At 39.1% G+C, this 25,106-nt stretch overlaps 2 protein-coding genes across 2 annotated transcripts in view; both read left to right on the top strand.

Moving 5' to 3' along the window:
- The window catches only part of CLDN12 (claudin 12), a 117,507-nt gene extending 104,702 nt beyond the window's left edge, over nt 1-12,805 (top strand). Inside the window, exon 5 of the mRNA XM_064575301.1 lies at nt 12,671-12,805. Coding sequence (XP_064431371.1) covers nt 12,671-12,742 — 72 coding nt within the window. The 3' untranslated portion in view covers nt 12,743-12,805. The remainder of the gene's footprint in view (nt 1-12,670) is intronic.
- PTTG1IP2 (PTTG1IP family member 2) overlaps nt 1-23,486 on the top strand; it is an 81,622-nt gene extending 58,136 nt beyond the window's left edge. Inside the window, exons 7-8 of the mRNA XM_045864760.2 lie at nt 12,598-12,800; nt 21,534-23,486. The gene's annotated coding sequence lies outside the window, so the exon portion shown is untranslated. The remainder of the gene's footprint in view (nt 1-12,597; nt 12,801-21,533) is intronic.
- Nucleotides 23,487-25,106: the final 1,620 nt, after the last annotated feature.

The following is a 25,106-nucleotide window of genomic DNA, read 5'->3' as shown; positions in this document are numbered from 1 at the left end:
CAATTCCCCTTCCAGCTACAGCTGTATGTGTCCCTTCCTCTTAGAGCCAAATTTCTTGAGTTATCCACGTGTACTTAATTCCCCTTCCATTCATTTTCTTTCCATTCCATTCACACCCTATTCATTCCACTGCAATGTAGTCTTTAGCCCCATGAATTCCACAGAAACTTCTCTTCCCCACGTCTCCAGTGTATCCAATGGGAATTTTCAGACCTTATTTTGCTTGACATTCAGTACACTTCATTCCTCTGAAAAATGTTTTCCTTCCTTCCTATCAATTATACCAGACTCCCTGGTTTTGCTCCTATCTTTCAGAACATTCCATTTCAGCCTGTTTTGCAGGCTCTTTTTACTCTGCCCTAAAAGCTTGTGCTTCTCAGGGCTTAGCCCCAGGTAGTCTGTACTTCTCACACTTGGGCAATCTTACTTCCTAATGAATCCCAAATTGATATTCCCAGCTCCTTCCTCAGCTCCAAACACATATATCGAATGGCCGGGAACTGAAATTTTTAAAGTATTTTGAAATAATTCTTTAGACTGCAGAAAGAACAATGAATTGGAAACCATTCGGAAGGCTGCTACAGTTATCCAGGCAACAGATAATAATGGTGTCCTGGCCATGGTTGTGGCATTGTGAGTGGAGAGAAGTGGACAGAATTGTAAACTATTAAGAAAAGAGAAAGATAACAATTGCATATACAGACAGATGGAAGTCAAGCTGACTACTTTTCTAGTTTAGGCAAGAATGGCCAAATAGTAATATCATTTGCTAGGGTAGAAGAAAAAAAAATGGTGGATGAGGGTAGTACTTAATGAAAAGTTTTGTTCTGTATTTGCTGAGAGGAGCAGTGGCTCACAAACTTGCACGTACATCACAATTACCTGGAGGACCTGTTAAGTCACAGATTGTTGGGCCTCATCTCTAGAATCACCAATACAGTAATTCTGGAGTGGGGCCTGAGAATCTGCATCCTAGCCAGTTCCCAAATAGTACTGATGCTGCTGATCTTGGGACCACACTTTGAGAACCACTGCTCTGGTCTTGTTGAAAATACAGACTCTTGGGCGCCTGGGTGGCTCAGTTGGTTAAGCGACTGCCTTCGGCTCAGGTCATGATCCTGGGGTCCCAGGATCGAGTCCCGCATCGGGCTCCCTGCTCGGCGGGGAGCCTGCTTCTCCCTCTGACCCTCCCCCATCTCGTGCTCTCTCTGTCTCATTCTCTCTCTCAAATAAAGAAAGAAAGAAAGAAAGAAAGAAAGAAAGAAAGAAAGAAAGAAAGAAAGAAAGAAAGAAAGAGAAAGAAAATACAGACTCTTAGGTCCCATCCTTGTACTACCAAATCAGAATCTACATTTTTAAAAAAATCCTCGCATTATTTATATGAACATTAAAGCTTTTTTATTGAGGTGCAATTGACATATAACATTATATTAGTTTTGGGATGAACATTAAAGGTTCATTAAAGCATTAAAGCATTAAAGCTCTCATTTAGATGGTCTTGTGTAAGTCAGACAATTTCAAGTTCACCCTGCGAATATGGCTTTTGTGCTGTAGAATTATTGTCATAACTTCATGCAACTTTCATCTTTCAAACCAATTAAAAAAAAAGGGGTCAAATCATGTGTGTGGCCGTACTCTTTGCCTCATTAATTAATCCTCCTCTAGATCTAAATTTCCTTCTTGAAAACATAGAAACCCTAACAATAAACACACAGTGCTTCACATAAACTGGAATATGTTATATGTAAACCAAACACTTGGTATTCTCTCTGTGGTTTGTATTCTACTTGCAAAGTTTTTCAGTTGATTTGTTAGGCTTTTCACAGGTTGCCTTTTTTTTTTTTTAAGATTTATTTATTTATTTTAAAGAGAGAGTCTCAAGCAGACTCCGTGCTGAATGAGGAGCCCAACGTGGGGCTTGATCTCATGACCCTGAAATCACAACCCTGAGATCACAACCTGAGCCGAAACCAAGAGTGGGAAGCTTAACCAACTGTACCACCCAGGCGCCCCTCACAGGTTGCCTTTTTGAGGTTGCTGCCCACCACACTTTTCAATTTTACTCCAAGCTGAAATATAACCCCGTCTTAATTTCCCAAAGCAAGACCTGGCTATAACTTTACCAAAGACTTGGGGATCTATGGAATGGAGACTTGCAGAAAACCAGCCCCTGCACACAAGTGCTTCAGGAGTTCACAGCTACTCCTTCCCAAGGAATATTCTGACCTTTGACTTTATTCCTTGACCTGTTGCTAAAATGTACTTCACCTTCCACCCTCAACATCTGCCTTCTGCCCCATGTTTATGCCTCTTCCAAATTACCACCTACCCGGAACACAGAAAAATCTAGTTTTCCCCTTTTGTCCTGGTGCAAAGCCTGCCCCGCTCCGTGGGTGTCATTTGCAATCTAGCTCCTTGGAGTCCTTGAAACTCTCCAACCTGGAAGAGATTTTGGCTTTATCTTTGCACAGTCAAAAGGTCCATTGGAGGTTTCTAATCACCACTCCTCTACCCCCCACAAATTTACTTGCCTTCAGAGGCAGTTGGTGAAATAGAAAGATGCTGCAGGGTTTCAAAAACGCTAAACTTCTAGCTGCAGATAGAGCACCCTTTCCACATAAAATAGTTTTGTTCATTCATTCAGGCAATAGATCCAACTGTCAGAAAGTCACATGTGTGATGGCTGTGTTTTTAAATAGTATTAGTGGTCATTTGCGTGTACTTGCTGTATGACTACAAAGAATGACTCAACTATGAGTCAAATGCCCATTTTTTACTCCTCATTTCCTTTTTCCAGTATTTTTCAAAAGTTTCCTGCGTATTGACATAATTCCAGTGAAATTTAACTTGAACAAAGTCTTTTTCATCAGACAGCGAGGGAACAAACAGATATTCAGTGGGGGGAAAATGAAACTCAACTTATACCTCACACCATACACAAAAATTAATTCAAGATAGATTATAAACCTACACATAAAATGGAGAACTATAAGGTTTCTAGAAGTCATAGGAAAATATCTTTGCAATCTTCGGGTAGGCAAAGATTTCCCTAGGAAAGCACAGAAAGCACTAACTGCAAAAAAGAAAACAAGAATTGGTAAATCAGACTTCATGAAAGTTAAACACGTTCAAAAGACACTGTTGAGAGAATAGACAAGCCACCGACTGAGAGAATATGTTTGCAACACATACATCTGACCAAACACTTGCAACCAAAATATGTAAAGAATATATACAACTTAATAATAATTTAAAAAACCCAATCTTAAAAATAGGCAAAAAGATTTGAGCAGACACTTCATAAAAAATATACATCAGTGGCCGATAGACACTGGAAAGATGCTGGTCATCATGTTCTCATATAATTTTAAAGCTCAACAAGATACTACACATCCACTAGCTAGAATGGCTAAAAGTAAAGAGAATAAAAACTCTAAACTCTCATATATTGCTAGTGGGAGTATAAAATGATGTAACTACTCTGGAAAATTGTTTGCAGTTGCTTGTAAAGTTAAACATATCCTTACCATACGTTCAGCGATCCCACTCCTAAATGTACACCCCAGTGAAATGGAGGGATGACTGCCCAGACACTGATATGCAAATGTTCATAGCAGCTTTGTTCCTACTAGTGCTAGATTGGAACCACCATGGGTATCCATTTACAGGAGAATGGGTAAACAAAGCGGGGTATAGTCATAGAGTAGAATACAACTCAGCAATAAAACTAACAATTGATGCAACAACAAGGATCAATCTCACAGCATTATGTCCTACTAAAAGAAGCCAGACTCAAAAGAGTACATACTGTATTTCACTTACATGAAGTTCAAGAACATGTAAAACTGATCTATGGTTACAGAAATCGGAACAGTGGTTGCTTGGGGATGGAGGTGGTAAGAATGACTGGGAATAGGCTGAGAGAACTTTCTGTCATGACAGAACATTCTGTCTCTTGTGTGAGTTTTATCAAAAATGATGGAATTGGACACATAAGATCTATGTGTTTCCCTCTATTTAAGTGATATCTCAATATTTTAAAACTTGAGCAGCTTAAAATAATATAGTAACTGCATTTTGCCTCTCTTATGGCCATGGGTCCATTGATCCTACTAATTCTACCAATGGTCAACTACTCAATGGTAGTGATGGATAGCAGTTATATGTGTTGTCTAGGCAGGTAAAACTATTGTTACTATGAATCTTCTGAATTTTGTTAAACATACCTGCAGATTTATTTTAATTTATGTATTCAACTATACCAAATGTAGATTTGTTTTCAACTCACTTTTTTCAATGCTTTTGTTTATCTTTATCTTCTCATCTGAAATGTCTTCAACATGTTGTCTCTTGCTACCAAAATCCCCCCCAATGCATTACACGCAGTTCAAGTGCCATTTCCTCTGTGAAGCTGTTATTTCCCCCACAGCTAACATAGCTCTCAATTCTTTCCTAAACTAGGGAAGCGCTTTTTCTCTCAAGTACTAATTCCCATGATGATGAAACAGCTTAAAATATATTTGGAGTTTTGTTTCTGGAATGACCTTCTTTTCTAGAATGTAGGCCACGCAGGGTTAGGCACACAGAAGGCACTCAAATGCCTAAATAAATATATGAACTAAAAAAAGTTTAATCTCATATAATGTGGATTTCCTTCCCCTGAACTCAGAGTATACATGTAAGAAGATAATTTAAATGTGTCCAAATAGGTCTTGCCTTAACGAAAAAGAATAATTATAGGAAAATTTGAATGATACTTTAACTTTTAAACTCTTATGGTAAAAAATATATTGTTTTAATAACCAAGGTTATTTTATACATTACAATCATTATACTAGAGAAAGTTCAACAAAATAAAATAAAAGTGATTGACAATTTCCTCCTTATTATCAAAAGACAAGAGACTGGTTTGACTAGAAGTATCTGTTTTCAATAGGCACGTCCTGCTTATCTTTGGTAGGAAGTTAAAAGATAGCTCTATATTTCAGATTATTTGGGGTAGTGACAAACATTTAGCCTATTCATTAATGAGAATATTTTATACTCTCATTGCAGAGGTTAGTTGTATTATGTGATGTGAGAGCCTGTAATATGTATGAAGGACTGTCGCTAAATAAGTGTATTTTGGTTTTCAGTGGTTACATTCTGTACTTGCTGACTGAGGTTCATATCAGTCAGTCCTATATTATAATAACAATAACAGAAATATTGCTAATAAGTGATGATTCATTACACTGGACGTACAAACTCAGCTTCATGAATTTGTTAATTGTTTTTCACTGTTCTGGACAGTAGCCAGTCTCCATTCTTTTTTTTTTTAAAGATTTTATTTATTTATTTGACAGAGAGAGACACAGCAAGAGAGGGAACACAAGCAAGGGGAGTGGGAGAAAGAGAAGCAGGCTTCCCGCCGAGCAGGGAGCCCAATGCGGGGCTCAATCCCAGGACCCTGGGATCATGACCTGAGCCGAAGGCAGACTCTTAATGACTGAGCCACCCAGGGGCCCTGCCAGTCTCCATTCTTACTACATGAATATTTCAAAGGCCCTGCCAAATAAGTTCATAAAGAAAGTAGGAATTAATATAGTATTAAACAAAGTACAGTAATGTAAATATTCTATACATCAGATCCTAAGGTAAAGATATTGACTAAATTGAAAACCACCAGAGGGCAGCTTAATACAAAAGTGATGGATACTTAAAAGAGTATGGTAGTATTTTTAAAGTAATTCCAGTAAGTTAAATACTATAGATACAGAGGAAAGAGAGTGACAAAAGACACATTTAATAAAATACTTTAAAATTTCAATTATAACATGTTTATGAGTTTAACATATTTGTATATTCTATATTCCATGTACTTTTTAGTTGATCTTCAAATATGAATGTGAATTAAAATCCCCTCCCCCCATTTTTTTGGCAGCAGCTAAACTGGACAGGAAGTCAGGCCACTTGGCCAATATTAAAATTTTTTAAATGTGGTCTTAGGTTTTCCTCCCTGTGGTGGCCAGTGCTTTTCCTAAGAAAGAAGTAATTGACACCACTAATTTGTTTTGTTCTAATTTAATGGAATTAAAAATGAAAATTAAGATGATAATGATGATTCTCTTTTAAGTACTTTTCATAATTTTAAATAATTGATGTATGCAGCTGTTTGCTTTTTGTCTCTGCCTCTTGTTTAAATACTCTATGAGGTCAAGGACATGTACTTTAAGGACCTTGCCAAGTACAGTGGCTAGGAGGTTGGCTTTCAATAATTACTTGTTTCAATTAAGTAATTAACTGTAAATTCTTAAGGGACTAACATTTCTGGAGACTATTCTATGTTTTCATGTAGTCAACAGCAATACCTCTGTCTATCCATCCACACACCCATCCGTCCATCCATCCATCCCTCCATCCACCCCTCCACACACCCATCCATCCATCCACCCATCCACACACGCATCCATCCATCCATCCATCCATCCATCCATCCATCCATCCATCCATTTTTGGTAGTAAAAATACTACCAAACTCTGACTGTGTCAGAGTTTCTGAAGAAAATTCATTGTCATTCTTGTGGCTTCTTAATAATAAAAATGAATCTTAGGACTCTGCCCTGGACCATGATCTCTTCTCACTTAAAAGCCCCACAACCTTAACCATCACCTCTATGCTGATGCCTTACAAATTTGTACATTTGTACATTAGATGTACAGACATCTAACCCTCAAAGAGAATCTTCAGAAAGGGTTCCTTTCTCTTTGGTAATTGAAAAAGAAACTTTCTCAGTGAAGATTTCCCAGTTCAAAGATCTTCCTTCTAGAATGCATAAAATTGCTTGAGGAATCTTTACAATAGTGGAAGCCTCTTTTTTTTTTTTTTTAAGATTTTATTTATTTATTTGAGAGAGAGAGAGAATGAGAGAGAGGATGAGAGGGAGGAGGGTCAGAGGGAGAAGCAGACTCCCTGCCAAGCAGGGAGCCCGATGCGGGACTCCATCCCGGGACTCCAGGATCATGACCTGAGCCGAAGGCAGTCGCTTAACCAACTGAGCCACCCAGGCGCCCCTCTTTTTTTTTTTTACAAGACTGACAGCTCTCTTTCTTGTTGGCGAGTTCCATGGTGAGAGTACGGGCTCATCATGCTGTTTCCCTCCTGGTTGCTGGTTAAGAACTACCTTTTGACAAACTAAAAGTTGAAGCCTTTCTTCTTTCACATGATTTATGTTATTTGTCTTGTAATGTGTCAGAGTTTCTGAAGAAAATTCATTGTCATTCTTGTGGCTTCTTAATAATAAAAATGAATCTTAGGACTCTGCCCTGGACCATGATCTCTTCTCACTTAAAAGCCCCACAACCTTAACCATCACCTCTATGCTGATGCCTTACAAATTTGTACATTAAGCCCTGACTGTTTCCCAAAACTTCAGACTTTTGTATCCGCCTGGATGATCCACAGCCACCTTCTACCCATAGTGAGAAGGAAAGGAAAGGGAGGAAAGGGAAGGAAAATGAGAAGAGGGGAGAGAATAGAGAGACTGAGTGTTTTTGTAGTTTACTTTCCACCTCTCCTCCTCCTTAAAAACTGTGAGAATAGAAACTTCTAGAAATTTTTGGCATCCATCAACAGCAGAGGCTTGTCTTCCTTCCATCTGAATATCTGGGAAGACAATGCCATTCAGAGAGCCCAAAGACAGCATGGGGCAGCTGAGATAGCATAAACTGTCAGTGTTTCATTTTTAGGCAAAAAGTGAGGCAGAAGAAGATACATCTCCCCCAAGTTCTTCAAAGCCTACAAGAGGCAGAGAGAAGATACAAATTTCTATATCCCAAGGCTTGGGGACGCTAAGGATTAAAGCCAGTGGTCTGCCAGAAGTCACTGTAAGGGGATCACCTAGAACTGGGGGCTAGGTGGCAGAAGGACATCCTCCCCAAGAGGGCTGAAGGGAGGCAAATCAAGGGCATGATAGAGTGATGGGGTAGGGAAGGAGGATCAGGTATTGGGGAAGAGAAAGGACAATCACAGGTCCTTAACAGTGTTTGCCCAGAGAGGAGACTGAAAGTCACACTGTCCAGGCACTCAAAGAGCACTTGCAGTAAGGGTGGGACAAGACACCCCTCACCTGTGGTCCGTGGGAACCAGCATCCTGCCCCCCAGTGCCATTACATTCTGAAAACTGTCCCATCCCCCAGAGATCCTGAGAAGGGAGGGAATGGAAGAAATCTTGAGAAATGAGGGCAAGAGTTCACACTTTGTAATGATAAAACAGCCAACTCTGACTGGATGTTTACCAAAAGGCACTCAGTTTTATGCTGAAAGTGACTAAGCTCCCTATAATTGACAAGATTAAGTGTTTTCACTGTCACTGGAAATGGGATCTCACAGCAAGTGGAGCTCAGTCTAAAGTAATAAAGTAATATTTCTATATAACGGAGATGTGATTGAATTTTGTAGCACCTACACAGAACTTATCCCACATTCTCTCACCTGCAGATGAATTGTATATGTTTATTTTACTATCTTTTCTCTCTTTGCTATGCATAACACCAGATTTTTATAATGTTGGGTTAACATTTAACTGTCTAACCAGTTCTTTTTTTCACTTAGTCAAGAACTGTGAACATTTTTTCAAGTCACCAAATATTTTCCCTTAGTGTAATTTTTTTAAAGACTTAATTTTTTAGAATAATTTTAGGTTCACAGCAAAATTGAGAGGGGCTTTCCTATAACCTCCTTGCCCCCACACATGCACAGCCCTGTTATCAACATCCTCCTACCAGTGTGGTACATTTGTTACAATTGATGGATATACATTGACAGCTCATAATCACCTAAAATCAATAGTTTATCTTAGGGTTCACACGATGTTGTGCATTCTATGGGTCTGGACAAGTGTATAATGACATGTATCCATCATTAGAGTATTATACAGAATATCTTCACTGCCCTAAAAGTCCTCTGTGCTCCACCTATTCATCTCTCCCTGCAGCCCAACCCCTGGCAACCCCTGATCTTCTTACTGTATCTATAGTTTTGCCTTTTCCAGAATGTCATATAGTTGAAATTACACAGTATGTAGCCTTTTCAGATTGGCTTCTTTAACATGGTAATATGCATTTAAGGTTCCTCCACCATCTTTTGATGGCTTGGTAGCTCACTATATTTTAGCACTGAGTAATATTTTATTGTCTGGATGTACCACAGTTTATTTATCCATTTACCTACTGAAGGACATCTTGACTGCTTCTAAGTTTGGGCAATTATGAATAAAGTTGCCATAAGCACCCATGTGCAGGTTTTTGTGTGGGCATATGTTTTCAATTCCTTTAGGTAAATACCAAAAAGTATGATTGCTGGATAGTATAGTCAGAAGAGGTTTAGTTTTGTAAGAAAATGCCAAACTGTTCTTCTAAAGGGGCTGCACCATTTTGCATTTCCCCCAGGAATGAATGAGAGTTCCTATTGCTCCACATCTTTGTCAGCATTTGGTGTTGTTAATTTTGGCCATTCTAATAGATATATAGTGATATTTCATTGTTGTTTTAATTTGCATTTTCCTGATGACATATGTGAAGCATCTTTTCATATTCTTACTTGTCATCTGTATATCTTCTTTGGTGAGGTATCTGTTAAATTCTTTGGCCAATTTTTTAAAAATTGGGTTGTTTGTTTTCCTAGTGTTTTAAGAGTTCTTTGTATATTTTGAATAGCAGTCCTTTATCAGATGTGTCCTTTGTAAATATTTTCGCCCAGTCTGTGGCTCATTCACTTAACATCATTGTTCATAGATGACCATGTTCATGAGAACATCATTGTTCAGCAGAAGTTTTTAATGTTAGTGGAATCCAGCTTATCAATTATTTCTTTCATGGATTGTTCCTTTGATGTTGTATCTAAAAAGTCATCACCACACCCAACATCATCTAGGTTTTCTCCTGTGTTATCTTCTAGGAGTTTTATAATTTTGCATTTAACATTTAGGTCTATGATCCATTTTGCATTAATTTTTGTGAAGAGTGTCAAGTGTGTCTAGATTCATTATTTTGCATTTGGATGTGTAGTTGTTTCAAGTACCATTTGTCAAAAAGACTATCTTTGCTCCATTGTGTTGCCTTTGCACCTTTGTCAAAGATTAGTTTAATCACCTTTACATGGGTTTATTTCCAAGTTCTCTATTCTGTTCCACTGATCTATTTGTCTGTTCTTTTGCCAATATCACACTGTGTTAATTGCTACAGCTTTATAGTAAGACTTGAAGTTGGGTAATGTTAGTCCTCCAACTTTGTCTTCTCCTTCAATATTGTGTTGGCTATTCCGGGTCTTTTCCCCCTGCATATAAACTTTGGAATCAGTTTGTTGATATCCACAAAATAACTTGTTGGGATTTTGATTGGAATTGCATCTAATCTATAGATCAAATTGGGAAGACCTGACATCTTGGCAATATTGAGTCTTCCTATCCATGAACACAGAATATCTCTTCATTTATTTAGTTCTCTGATTTCATTCATCAAGAGTTTTGTAGTTTTCCTCATACAAATCTTTTACATATTTTGTTAGATTTATATCTAAGTATTTCATTTTTGGGAAACTACCATAAATGGCACTGTGTTTTTAATTTTAAATTCCATTGTTCATTGATGGCTCTCAGTATAATTTTTTCAAATTTTATTTTGTTATGTTATGTTTTGTTTTTTTTTTTAAGATTTTATTTATTTGACAGTGAGAGATACAGCGAGAGAGGGAACACAAGCAGGGGGAGTGGGAGAGGGAGAAGCAGGCTTCCCACTGAGCAGGGAGCCCGATGCGGGGCTCGATCCCAGGACCCCGGGATCATGACCTGAGCCGAAGGCAGACGCTTAACGACTGAGCCACCCAGGTGCCCCTTGTTATGTTATGTTAATCACCATACAATTTTTAACAGCAGCATTGTAATTGATCATATGGCTGTTTGGTAACTTAATTAACTAACCTCTTTCTTTTAAACAATATTTAGATTGTTTCTTGTTTTCTGCCTTTTTAAATACCAATAAGATAATGAACAATTCTATACATATATCTTTAAATGTTCCTAAGAAAATTTCTTTAGAATAAATTCCTTAAATTGGAATTTCTGGATCAAAAATTATGCTACTTTAAAGGTTTTTGATACATCTGGCCAAATTGACCTTGAGGAATGTTAACACTTTAAATTTCAACTGACAGTGTGTAAGAGTGCCTCTTTCTTTACATCCTCAGCAGTGCTGGGTATTACAGTGTTTAAATTCTCTTTTGAAAAAATATTTTTGATTGAAAAAATTATGTTATTTTAGTTTGTAATTATATCATCACTAGGGAAATGATACAGTAAACCCCTTTCTTGAGGATACCAATAATTTGCCATATGCTGTCAATATTTTCCCTACTTTGGTATTTTTTTTTTTTAAAGATTTTATATATTTATTTGACAGAGAGACACAGCGAGAGAGGGAACACAAGCGGGGGGAGTGGGAGAGGGAGAATCAGGCTCCCCATGTAGCAGGGAGCCTGATGTGGGGCTCGATCCCAGGACCCTGGGATCATGACCTGAGCCGAAGGCAGACGCTTAACGACTGAGCCACCCAGGCGCCCCTCAAATAACTTTCTTCTTACCCAATTTCTTTTTTGCCTGTCATTCAACAGCAGACAGACTGGATTATCTGTCAGGAGAAACAGTCCTGAATTAATCGCATTCACAGTTGGTGTTTTCTTTTAAGATTTATTTATTTATTTGAGAGAGAGTGTGTGTAAGTGTGAGCAGGGGGAGGGGCAGAGGGAGAGGGAGAGAGAGAGCATCCTTGAGCAGACTCCCTGCTGAGCAGGGAGCCTGATGCAGGACTTGATCCCAGGACCCTGAGATCATGACGTGAGCCAAAATCAAGAATCTGCTGCTTAACTGACGAGCCCCTCCATGCCCCCCTTTCATGTTTGAAGTGCTCTTACCAGTATCTGTAAGAGAAAAATCAATTTGATTAATCAACTGGAATTCTTTTTTTTTTTTTTTTGGTGCCAATTTTAAAAAGTTTTATCTAAGACACTGCATTTTCCACTTAACAATACAGTGCTTATAAAGTGCAATGTTATTTCCTTTCCCTGTGCATATATTCCATACCTGAGTATCAAGAATGCCCAGTGTATTTACTATAGCAGCTTGACTTTAAAACTACCATGAAATTTGCACAAACCTGGGTCCTTCGAATATTTTGTGTAGAACAAATGCTAGACCTGTTTTCAGGTTGGCTTAATCAACCTCTTCAATGGTGGGCCCAGTGGAGGCACCACCAGATAGAGGAGTTCCACCACCAGGGAAGCCCCCAGGCATTCCTCCTGCACTGTGGTACAGCTTGGTAATGATGGGGTTGCAGACTTTCTCCAGCTCTTTCTGCTGACTTTCAACTTCTTCCTTCTCTGCAGTCTGGTTCTTATCAGGCCAGCTGATGATTTCATTATACTTGTCAAGAATCTTCTGTTTATCCTCATCATTGATTTTGCCCTGAAGATTTCATCTTCAGCAGTTGCTTTCATGTTGAATGCGTAAGATTCAAGCAAGTTTGAACTAACAGGCGTACCTTTTGCCTCCCTCTCTCCCTTAGGGATTCCCATGGCATTCCTTAGATTGAAGTCGCTTTTGATGATGCTAATCCATCTTCAATGTCTCTGCTGTAGATAAGAGTACAGGAAAAGAGAACAAGATTACATCACTACAGACAAGAGCCACTTGAGCAAGGAAGACATTGAGCGCATGCTCCAGGAAGCTGAGAAGTACAAAGCTGAAGATGAGAAGCAGTGGAACAAGGTGCCTTCCAAGAATTCACTTGAATCTTATGGAGTTCTTTATTGTTTGTTTTAAATAAATGATGCCTAGACAATGATAGGTACTGAATTTTGTTTGCTGAATGAAGTCACAAGTGCTATAACTTAAAACATTTGACAAGATTCCACCTCCAAGGCTGTTAAAAGTCAAAACAATGGCTAAAACAACCCAGTTACCAGGGAGATGTAATTTTTGCAGAGAGAGTTGAATAACAAGAACCACAGCCATGTGGTAAATGCTCTTCTTCTGGCAAAATCAATCATGTGGTGACTGTCCAGCATGAGTGCATAATACCAACATTATTTACCATGCCTATCAAAAAAAGAGTGCAAGGTGAAAGTAAAAATGTGAAGATGGCGTTAAACTCTTTATTGTTCTACACTACAGCATGACGTTGCACAACAAAATGCACATAGATTCCATAAACTCTGTGAGAAAGTAGGACATTTGCAATGTGCACAAGCACAGAACAGTGAATCCCTACGGGAGAGAGGGAGAAATAACCTCAAGTAATATACTCAAGACCTAGAAAAGGGTTAAAGGAGTCATTATAAATTCAAGATATTGGTAAATGCTAGCCATAATTCATGAAGAAGGTTGAAAGGAACAGACTGGTCCTTTCTTTGAGGTTTTCTTATATCACATTAGCAAAGACTACCTTCTACCATCTGTTTCAACATTTGTTTCAACATTTTGCAACAACTTGATAGTATTTTTTTTCTTAAATAGCTTTATTGAGATACAATTCTTACATACCACATAATGCATACATTTATAGTGTACAGTTCAGTGGGTCTTAGTATATTCAGATTGTGTGATCACTAGCACCATTTAATTCCAGAACATTTTCATCACCCCTCAAAAAAGCTACTTGTTAGCAGTTGCTCCCCATTCTCCCCTCCCCACAAGACAACCAATAATTTACTTTCTACCTCTATAAATTTGTCTATTCTGGACATTTCACAAAAAAGGACTCATACTGTATGTGATCTTTTGTGATTGGCTTCTTTCACTTAGCATAACATTTTCAAGATTCGTCCTGTTGTAGCGTGTATCAGTATTTTATTTCTTTTTATTGCTGAGCAATATTCCGTTGTATGGACATACCACATTTTGTTTATCCTTCTATAAGTTGGTAAGTAGACACTTGGGTTGTTTTCACTTTTATAAATGCTGCTGCCATGAACATTTGTGTACAAGTTTTTGTGTGGAGATATGTTTGCCTTTCTCTTGGGCATATACCTAGGAGTAGAATGACTGGGTCATATAGCAACTCTATGTCAACTTTTTTTTTTTTAAAAAGATTTATTTATTTATTTGAGAGAGCGAGAATGAGAGAGAGTACATGAGAGGGGGGAGGGTCAGAGGGAGAAGCAGACTCCCCGCCGAGCAGGGAGCCCGATGTGGGACTCGATCCAGGGACTCCAGAATCATGACCTGAGCTGAAGGCAGTCGCTTAACTAACTGAGCCACCCAGGTGCCCTCAACTTTTTTTTTTTTAAGATTTATTTATTTATTTGAGAGAGAGAGAGAGAGAAAGGACCAAGGGAGAGGGAGAGAATCCCAAGCAGACTCCAAGCTGAGTGCGGAGCCCAACATGGGGCTCGATCTCATGACCCTGAGATCATGACCTGAGCCAAAACCAAGAGTCAGATGCTTAACCGACTGAGCCACCCAGGCACACCCCCGTTTTTGTTTTTGTTTTTTAATTGTAGTACAGTTGACATACAATGTTATATTAGTTTCAGGTGTACACCATAGGGATTTGATAATTCTATACATTACACAATGCTCACCATGTTAAGTGTAGTTACCCTGTATTATTGTTATTACAATATCATTGACTATATTCCTGATACTATACTTTTCATCTCCATGACTTCTTTATTTTACGACTCGATGTTCATACCTCTTAATACCCTTCACCTATTTTGCCCATCTCTCCACTCACCCCACTCTGGCAATACGAGTTGGTTCTCTGTATTTATGGGTCTGTTTCTATGTTTGTTTGTTTTGTTTTTTAGATTCCACATATAAGTGAAATCATATATCTGACATTTCTTTGTCTGACTTCTTTTACTTAGCATGATACCCTCTAGGTCTATCCAGGCTGTTGCAAATGGCAAGATCTCATTCTTTTTTCTGGCTGAGTAATATTCCATTGTGTATATGTATATCATATCTTATTATTCCACTCATCTATCATTGGGCACTTAGGTTGCTTTTGTACCTTGGCTATTGCAAATAATGCTGCAATAAACATGGGGTGCATATATCTTTTCAAATTAGTGTTTTCTTTTTCTTTGGATAAATACCCAGCAGTAGAATTAGCAGGTCATATGGTATTTCTATTTTTAATTTTTTGAGGAATCTCCATACTGTTTCCATAGTACTGAACCAATTTACATTCCCACCAACAGTTCAAAGGGATTCCCTCTTCTTCACATCTTCCCCAACACTTGTCATTTTTTGTCTTTTTGATACTAGCCATTCTGACTGGTATGAAGTGATATCATTGTGGCTCTGATTTGCATAAAAGATGCTGAGCATCTTTTTATGTCTGTTGACTATCAGTATGTCTTCTTTGGAGAAATGCCTATTAACGGGGCCCTGGGTGGCTCAGTCGGTTGTCTGACTTTGGCTCGGGTCATGATCTCAGGATCCTGGGATGGAGCCCTGCATCAGGCTCCCTGCTCAGTGGGGAGTCTGCTTGTCCCTCTGCCCCCCCCCCACTCGTTCTCTCTCCCTGTCTCAAATAAATAAATAAAATATTTTTTAAAAAAGAAATGCCTATTAAGGTCCTCTGAGCATTTTTTTAAAGATTATTTATTTATTTATTTATTTGAGAGAGAGAGTGTGAGCATGAGTGGAGCGGAGGGGCAGAGGAAGAGGGAGAAGCAGGCTCCTCACTGAACAGGGAGCCCAACATGGGGCTCGATCCCAGTACCCTGAGATCATCACCTGAGCTGAAGGCAGATGCTTAACTGACTGAGCCACCCTGGTGCCCCTGAGCATTTTTTAATTAGGTGTTTTTTTTTGTTTGTTTGTTTGTTTTTTGGTGTTGAGCTATAGGAGTTGTTTATATATCTTGGATATTAACCCCTTATAGCTATGTCATTTGCAAATATCTTCCCCCATTTAGTAGGCTGCCTTTTTGTTTTCCTGAGGGTTTCCTTTGCTGCACAAAAGCTTTTTAGTTTGATGCTGTCCCTATAGTTTATTTTTGCTTTTGTTTCTTTTGCCTGAGGAGACAAATCTGGAAAAAATGTTGCTAAGGCTGATGTCCAGGAGATTACTGCCTATATTTTCTTTTAGGTGTTTTATGGTTTGGGGTCTTAAATTTAAGCCTTTAATCCATTTTGAATTTATTTTTATGTATGGTGTAAGAAAGTGGTCCAGTTTCATTCTTTTGTGTGCAGCTGTCCATTTTCAGTTTTTTTTAAACAATTTTTTTTTTTTTTAATCCTCACAAGAACCTTGGGAGTGAAGCTAGGCAACACTTGCCCCATTATTCTTTAGTGGATAAAGACATGAAATCAGGGAGATTATGTGATGTGTTTGCTCAGAGGTGTATAGGAATCCAGAAAGTCTGACTCTATTTTATTTCAACTTCACCTCTAGAATCAAACAAGGCTGATAAGCAAGCCTCCCTAACATTTTCTAAACTATTTCACTCAAACTTGATTCTAACCTAAAGTTACCTTTATGAGGAAAAAACCCCACTGAGCTCTTTGCTCAGTGGGATCTGGTATTCCATCCAATCTCCATATGTCAGTATATAAATTGACTAAAGTTAAAAAAAGAAAACAAAATATTTCCTCAGTGTTTGGGAATGGTGAACCAGAAAAGATTACCTACAACGTATGAAGAGGTAAAGTATACCTCTGCTTTTTGGTAAGAAAAGTTCAGAAATGATTGTGCTTTTTTTTTTTCTTTTTTAAAGAAAGGACTATGTTTAGTTAATGAAAATTTCACAAAACTTATCTTTGGCTAGATATTAAACATAAAAATATCCATTCATTCAAAACGATAATTTTTATAGAATTATACATAGTAAAAGCACATGGATCAGATTCTTCATCTGTTGCAAAAATTTTACAGCTTTAAACATTGCCCAAATGTGTGTAAGTGCTATATTTGGAACCATTTCATAATAATAATTTCTCACTTTTATCCAGCACTAATTGTGTAGGGTGTAGGAAAAAAACCTATATTCCTCCTCCTGTGTATCTCTTTTACTCTCACACTATTGTTACCTCACTCACAGCACTTCTGACACCAGATGTGTGGGGTTTTTCCCCCACCAGGCAGATCTGGGACACCAGCTGGGTGTCCTACAAGTTAACTCAATTCTGACACTATCTACCTCGAGGTAGCATCAAATTCCATAGATTCCCGTGACCTCCTCCCCCTTGGATTCATTTATTTGCTAGAACAGCTCACAGAACCCAGGAAGACACTTGCTTATGTTTACCAGTTTGTTAAAGGCTATGATAAATGATACAGAGGAGCATCTAGGTGGAAGAGACATGGAGGGAAAGGTATGTGGGAAAGGACATGGGGCTTCCATGTCTTCTCCCAGCACCTCTGTGTGTTCACCAGCCTGAAGTCTTTTACAGATTTTTGTGGAGGCTACGTCACGTTGGCATGATCCATCATTAACATCATCTTTAGACCTCTCCCTTCTCTAGAGACCGGAAGGTGGGCTGAGAATTCCAAGCTTCTAATTGTGGCTTGGTCTGCCGGTGACCAGCCCCCCTCCAGGCACCCGCTAAGAGTCACCTCATTAGAACAAAAGACACTGCCATCACCCAGGACATTTTAAGGGATGTGGGAACTCTATGTCAGGAACTGTGGTCAAAGACCAAATATTAGAACCCAAGATGCTCCTAATGCCCTTGTCACTTAGGAAATTGCAAGGGTTCTAGGAGTTCTGTGCCAGGAACTGCAGGCAGAGACCAATATATATATTTTCTATTATCTCACATGTACTAAGAACTATTATAAGTGGTGTTTATAAGTATTAAATTATCTAATTCTCACATAATGCTATGAGGTGAGCTCCATATAACATAACAGAATTTGATGTGACATGACATAATGTAATTAAACATAATATACCTTCATCTTACAGATGAGAAGACTGAGGCAGAGAGAATGAGTTTCTTGACCAAAGTCTCATAGCTTTTATGAACTAAGGTCAAGATTTGAACTTAGGCACTTACGTACTACCTTCTTTAGATCAAATGCTTTCATGTTAGGCACATGTTCTCAATTCAGATATCAGCCACTTCCCCCATACTTGTCGAAAGCAAATAGTGAGTTCACCAACACCGGGGCCTTAGCAAAGTTTGAAATCTTTCTTTAACATCTTTCCATTTCCCTTTTTTTTTTTAAAGTATTTATTTATTTATTTATTTGAGAGAGAGTGAGAGAGAGAGAGCATGAGAGGGGAGAGGGTCAGAGGGAGAAGCAGACTCCCCGCTGAGCAGGGAGCCCGATGCGGGACTCGATCCTGGGGCTCCAGGATCATGACCCGAGCCGAAGGCAGTTGCTTAACAAACTGAGCCACCCAGGTGCCCCAGCATCTTTCCATTTTCCTAAATATATCTGTAATTCCTTTCTTTTGTCTTCGTCCACACTTTTCTGTCCTCCCATGGGCTCCTGCTCAGACCCCCAGACCCAATCCAGGACAGCCCTTTTATCTAGCTGAACTGTTCCTTCTTTTTTCTGAATCTAAGTGGGTCCCCGTGTTGCCTCAGCTATTATGAGGAAAGCCCAGGAATATTTTATGCCTACAGAGGAACCTATTGATTAGGCCACAAAGTCTGGTCAGGATTTGAAGGTGACAAAGAACAATGAGTCCTAAGGTTGTTTTCCCTTTGGCTTATTCCAATTTAGCCAACAAACAATGCAAGGGATAGATAAGAAATGAAGGATGCAAAGGAGTGGCCTTGACTATCCACTACCTCCTCAGTTTCCTACATGGTGTATCTGAAATTTAATGGAATTTCCTGACTATAGTGAAAAAGCACTAGGTCAGAAGAGCCCAAACTCCGGGCTAACTTCCTTTGACATGTGTGGTAGGGAAAGGAGTCCCATCATGGCTCAAGGGCCCACAATTTTTGCCCACTAAGAAATGCTTGCTGTGCCATAGTCACTTAATTCTATGTTCCAGGTTTTGGGGCCTACAGAAAAATTTATCATAAAGCTAATGAAGTTTAATCTTCAAGGCTCTTCATTTCCCCAGGCCCCTGGGAGTGGCGGGAGTTGCTTGACGTTGTAGAGTGTTCTAGGTGGGAAAGGGAAGCCAGGCTGTAAAGGAAATATGTCTGTGTAGGCATTTCTGGTATATGTCCTAGAGACCTCAGACAAAAGGACTTGAACCTTTCAAGCTCCAGTGTTTTACTGTGATTTCTTTTCTCATTCTAAATAAATAGCCAGTTTGTACTCAATTTATAATTGTAAATTTGTTTAATTAATTAATTAATGTGTGTAGAGGGCTCATAAAATTGCATCAGCATAAGGCCACACCTGGAGCCTGCCTGGTCCTTCTTATCTTAGCTGAATTAAAAAAGAACGGAATTTGTTGGAAAGAGATGGGGGAGCTGGCAGCCTGTGTTGGATATTCTGCTTGACACTCCAGACCCCCTCTCCACACTTCTCTCCCCTAGTCTGTAGCTGAGAAGACTCTCCTCTTCGGATGCATCCCTGGGTCCCTTGCGATTTAGTCAGGGTCCACCCATGGGGACCCCCACAGGAGGTGGGATGACAGGAGGAAAGGGCTGATGCCCGTGGCTCCTTCTTTGGTCCCAGCTTGGCAGCAGGGTATGGGACCTGTGTAGTCAGTAGGCCCCCATGCTTGGCAGGGCCACGCACTTGACTTAATGCTTTGCTGACACAACTTGGAAATTCTTAATTTTATCTTTGAATGTGTGTTTTGTTAATGAAGTCTGATACACAAACAGAGGAGATACACACTGTATGTGTCAGCCAGTTCCAGCTGCCCCATTTGCATGTAGCATCTCCAGTGCCCCATGATAATAGGATTCCTGTGAATCTGTGGGAGTTCAGTGAGACTCAAGGCAAGATCAAGGTAAAGCATATCACATCTACGACTGATTAAACTCTAAAATGCCTCTTTCCACAATGGATCGTGGATCACCACATCAAAAACCACTGATGTATTGTATGGTGACTAACATAACATAATAAAATTAAAAATAAATAAATAAATAAATAAATAAATAAATAAATAAATAAATAAATAAAATGCCTCTTTCCATTTGAACCAAATTTGCTTCAAATTCAGAAGGCAATGACATTCTAAGAAACACGAACAACCAAAGAACTCTTTCATATTCTTTCCTACTCATGTTACTTCCCTGTATTAGCCAACCACTTATACTAAAAGTGATACCACAGAGAGAAAGGGAAAGATAGGGCAATCCACAGCCGCTTTTCCTTTTAGTTCCTCTTTACACATCAGTAAGCCAAAGGCAAAGAGCATTGGTACAATGTGTGTATATAAAGAAGTGAAATAAACAATTGAGTTAGTTTTGTGCAGTGTTTATACTGTTCTAGTAAGAAAAAAAATATGTATGCAGGAACTATAAAATACACATCGTATCATTTTGGTGATTTTGCATATGTGTTAAATGCTCCCATATTGCATCTAAAACTAACATTGCACATTGTAGGGGCATCTGGCTGGCTCAGTTGGAAGAGCATGTGACGCTTGATCTCTGGGTCATGAGTTCGAGCCCCATGTTGGGTGTAGAGATTACTTAAATACATAAAGAAATAAATAAACTTAAAAGACAAAACCAGGGCGCCTGGGTGGCTCAGTTGGTTAAGCGACTGCTTTCGGCTCAGGTCATGATCCTGGAGTCCCCGGATCGAGTCCCGCATCGGGCTCCCTGCTCAGCAGGGAGTCTGCTTCTCCCTCTGACTCTCCCCCCCTCATGTGCTCTCTCTCTCTCATTCTCTCTGTCTCAAAAAAAGACAAAACCAAACTAACATTGTACATTGTAAATGACAAGATTCATGATAATGATTTAAACTTCTCATTTTTGTCTTCATTTAGAATGGTGTTAAATTGAAACATTTAAAAACATGACCAGTCAAGAGAGAGGGAAGGGATACTGTGGAAGAAAAGCTAAAGCTTTATAATGTAGGACTTTTTTTTTTTTTTTAAGATCTTTATTTATTTATTTGCCAGAGAGAGAGAATGTGAGAGCACAAGCAGGGGGAGCAGCAGGCAGAGGGAGAAGCAGGCTCCCCACCGAGCAGGGAGCCCGAGGTGGGACTCGATCCCAGCACCCCAGGATCACGACCCAAGCTGAAGGCAGATGCCCAACCGACTAAGCCACCCAGGCGCCCCTATAATGTAGGACTTTAGCAACATTTTTTTTCTTGCTTTTTTCAGTTCGCACTGAGCTTCACACAGTATGTCTTGGGCCATGGTGGCCAGTGGCCGCATTACTCCACCGAAGGCCACAATTCCTGACAGGTGACCCTTTTCCTACTCCTCCAGGGCTCCCTGGGTGCCAGGAGTTGGTCCTTTTCCCTTGTGCCTTCAAGCCTGCTGCTGGTAGCATTTCCCATTGTTGCCACTCCCTAGTTTCCCTTGAACTCCTGCCCACAACTTTGCAAATAACTTTCATCAGTCTCTCTTTTACACTCTTCTCTTTGTTTTTATATATTTCCCTCTAGACAATGTCAAACACAGACAAATAGAGACGAGGATAATGGACACCCACGTACCTACTATCCTGCTTCAACAGTACTTCTTTCACTCCTTCGGAGGGTGCCATTTGTTTCCTGCGGGGATCCTGGCTGATGGAGGGCCTTCCTGTGCATTTTGACTGTTCACTACAGCCTCAACAGGGAGCAACAAATTGGCAGCTTATTTCTGAAAACAACCGAATGGACATTATCGCACAGATTAAAATGGAGGAAGTGGTTTTAGACAACTTCTCTGCCTGTTCCGTGAAACTTGGTTCCTTAACTCCTTTCCAGGCACCCTAGCTCATCTTAAACTGGGCTTTGTTTTGTACACAGTACTACAGAGAAGGGACACATTTGGTGCTGTCTAAAATAAGTGAATCACATTGATCAACAACATTTATTCCCACAAATTAATAAATGCTTTATCTTTTCACTCATAAGACAAAAGGAAACACTTGGGAAGAATTTTTTTTTTGTGAGGGAGTCCTTTTAATGAGAAGATTGATTGTGTGGTCATAGATAAGCAACCTATCTGTTTTCTACAGTTTCATGAAAATAATTTTGTCATTAATGAGATTTGCTAGTAAGGCAGAAAGGTCATATCTATAAGGATAGAGTCATTTGTAATATGAGACCCTGGTCTCCTTTCTCATCAAGAGAACGAATCATTTCAGATTTAGTCTCTTTGCCAGTAGATACAATAAAAGGAATATACAATTTTATGAATTAGTATTTGGAAATAGACTGTTTTTCATCATGACCCATCAGGGGTCCATAGAATTGTCTAAATCAATAGGAAGCTAGAGAAGGAAGAAGTAGGGAAAGAACTAATTTTATCGAATGCCTTCTTTATATCATAAGTGCTCTCAGCTTTATTATCAGTGTAATCCTCGTAGTAATCCTAGGAGGTAGATGTTATTATTCCTGTGATAGACAGGAGGGAAGTGAAGCTCAAGGAGGATAAAATGCTCCAAAGCCCACAGCTATAACAGCCACTATTTACGTATTGCCATGTTTGATTCTATGGGCAGCACTTTACAGCCTGTGAAATTTAGCCTATACCCATAATTCAGATAAGGTGGCTGAAGCATCTTGCTCCACAGTCACATAGATGAGGACTGGCAGGTTAGAATTCTGAGTCAATCCTGGCTGATTTCAATCCTTACTATTCTTACTACCGTCTGTTGGCTCCCAAGGGAGATGGGTACGCTGTTATAATTTCTTTTTCCATCTCCAGCTTCTCTTCTCCTTCACCAGTGTCCATTCAATCATTCTTTGTTAGATCTTTCACTTTGATAAAGGACACGAAAGCAAATGTGTGCAGACAGGTCCTTTGTCATCATATTTCATTGCACAATCAGTCTCAACAGTGGGCCTGTTCTTTCCTTGCTCATTTTGTTGTCTAACATAATTTTCTCCTTTCATTGTCTCCAGTCATTTGCACTCAAGTACTCCTAAAATATTTTAAGAAGCAATAAATTCCTCACCACATTTCTAAGTTGATGCCTAAGATTCTTTATCATGCTAAAAGAGGTGTAAATATACGTATAAATTCCAATAATGACATTTAAAAATAAGCTGTCAAATCACTATTTAAAAACTCTCTAGTAGAATCTAAATAATATAACAGTTTGATGCCCCATCATACATTGTAAGTATACATAAATAAGTTCTTCTTTACCTGTAGGAAATTTTCCTGTTTGTTTTTCTTCTTGAAATTATATTTCCATTCCACTTCCTAATATATCTTTATACTTCAAAAATTTCATGAATCACATACTTCTATGCAATGAAAATATGTCAATAAAGGGAAATAATTTTAAAGTTTTGTGACCATAAGGCTCTAAGTATTAGAAAATTCTACACAATTTCTCAAAATAGCATAAATGCATTACAAGTATTGATGAATAATTACTAGATATAAAATGTAAAATTGTATTGGGATTGTGGTTCTTAATGAGATGGGTAAAGTCTTTCTCCCCAGATATCCAGGGATAAATATAACAGGCTTCAGCATTAATGATGAATGTAGGATATGTAGGTAACAAGTCCTAAGAAACTCTTCACCTAAATAAGTAAATAGGAACAATAGAGGTTTGTGATAGCAATAGGACTCAATTCTTTGAATTCTTCTCAGTTCTATGCCAAAATTTTCATAGTAATCTATCATCAAGATTAGTTTTAGTAATTTCTCATCTGACAAGTCAATTAGGCATCCTTCCCTTTGTGGAAAACGGAGAATTGGAGTCCATCTGACTTGCAAAAGGATTAATTACCCTATCATTAGAGTCATTCATTCCCCCTTTCTTGAGCACCCTAAAGGTTCTTCTGACCCAGGCAATGACTTAGTAGGTTTGGGAGGAGTGTGAGGTATGCCTTTCTATCATCAAGTGATACAAGAAAGGTGACTGCAGAGGAGAGAGGAAAGGAGAGACAGCCTAATAGGAGCTTTCTTGTGTCATTCCATTTTAGGAAAGCTTATCTGAAACAATCCATGGCCACTTATTCCCTTCCTCACCCCCACCCCCAGCTCCAGAAGACCACATACCTCCCCTCCCCCAGTGGATCCTGTTCTCTTGCATTTGTTTTTCAAGCCTTTGCTCATTTGGCCCTTAGCACTTGGCACTGGTGATAAACGCTGTGACTGGCTTTTTTTTTTTTTTTTTTAATTTATTGAGAGACAGAGAGAGCATGAACAGAGGGAGGAGCAGAGGAAGAAGGAGAAGCAGACTTCCCACTGAGCAGGGAGCCTGATGTGGGCCTCCATCCCAGGGTCCTGGGATCATGACCTGAGCTGAAAAAGAAGATACTTAACTGACTGACCCACTCAGGCTCCCTGTGGCTAGTCTTTTATGTGTCCTGTGAAATGGGTCTTTTTCCTTCCCATCTTTAGTACACATTGTCTTAAAATTTTAAGCTCTTCCAAAGAGCTCCCCTTAGGGCCTTGTAAATAGGGCAACTATATGAGCACAGATATTTATCCTGGCCAATCCATTTGGAAAGAAAGAAAGAAAGAAAGAAAGAAAGAAAGAAAGAAAGAAAGAAAGAAAGAAAGAAAGAAAGAAAGAAAGAAAGAAAGGAAGGAAGGAAGGAAGGAAGGAAGGAAGGAAGGAAGGAAGGAAGGAAGGAAGGAAGAAAGAAAGAAAGAAAAAAAGAAAAGGAAAGGAAAGAAAGAAAGAAAGAAGGAAAGAGAGAGAGAGAAGGAAGGAAGGAAGGAAGGAAGGAAGGAAGGAAGAAAGAAAGAAAGAAAGAAAGAAAGAAAGAAAGAAAGAAAGAAAGAAAGAAAGAAAGAAAGAAAGAAAGGGAAGGAAGATCCCAAATACTCTGGAAGATTCAGAGGGGATTTTACATTATAAGAGGTTGAACCTGTATAGAGGGGCTGTACATCAGGCGAGTTATTCAAGCCTCTTAGACTTACACAGATATTGATTGGTTGCCTCCATTCAACATCTACTCCTCACTTTCCCCAGCAAGAACACCTCCAGCTCCTTCTCAGTTGTATGGCTTTGGTGGTTGATGCCATCTCAGCTCTGCAGTTAAGACCTGGAATCTGATGTT

The sequence above is a fragment of the Mirounga angustirostris genome, unplaced genomic scaffold (genome assembly GCF_029215605.1).
Source record: "Mirounga angustirostris isolate CCGP_5_RB_7025 unplaced genomic scaffold, mMirAng1.0.hap1 SCAF_12, whole genome shotgun sequence".
Classification (NCBI taxonomy): domain Eukaryota; kingdom Metazoa; phylum Chordata; class Mammalia; order Carnivora; family Phocidae; genus Mirounga; species Mirounga angustirostris.
The sequence above is the reverse complement of the archived record's forward strand: the minus strand, read 5'-3'. Positions and strand labels throughout refer to the sequence as shown.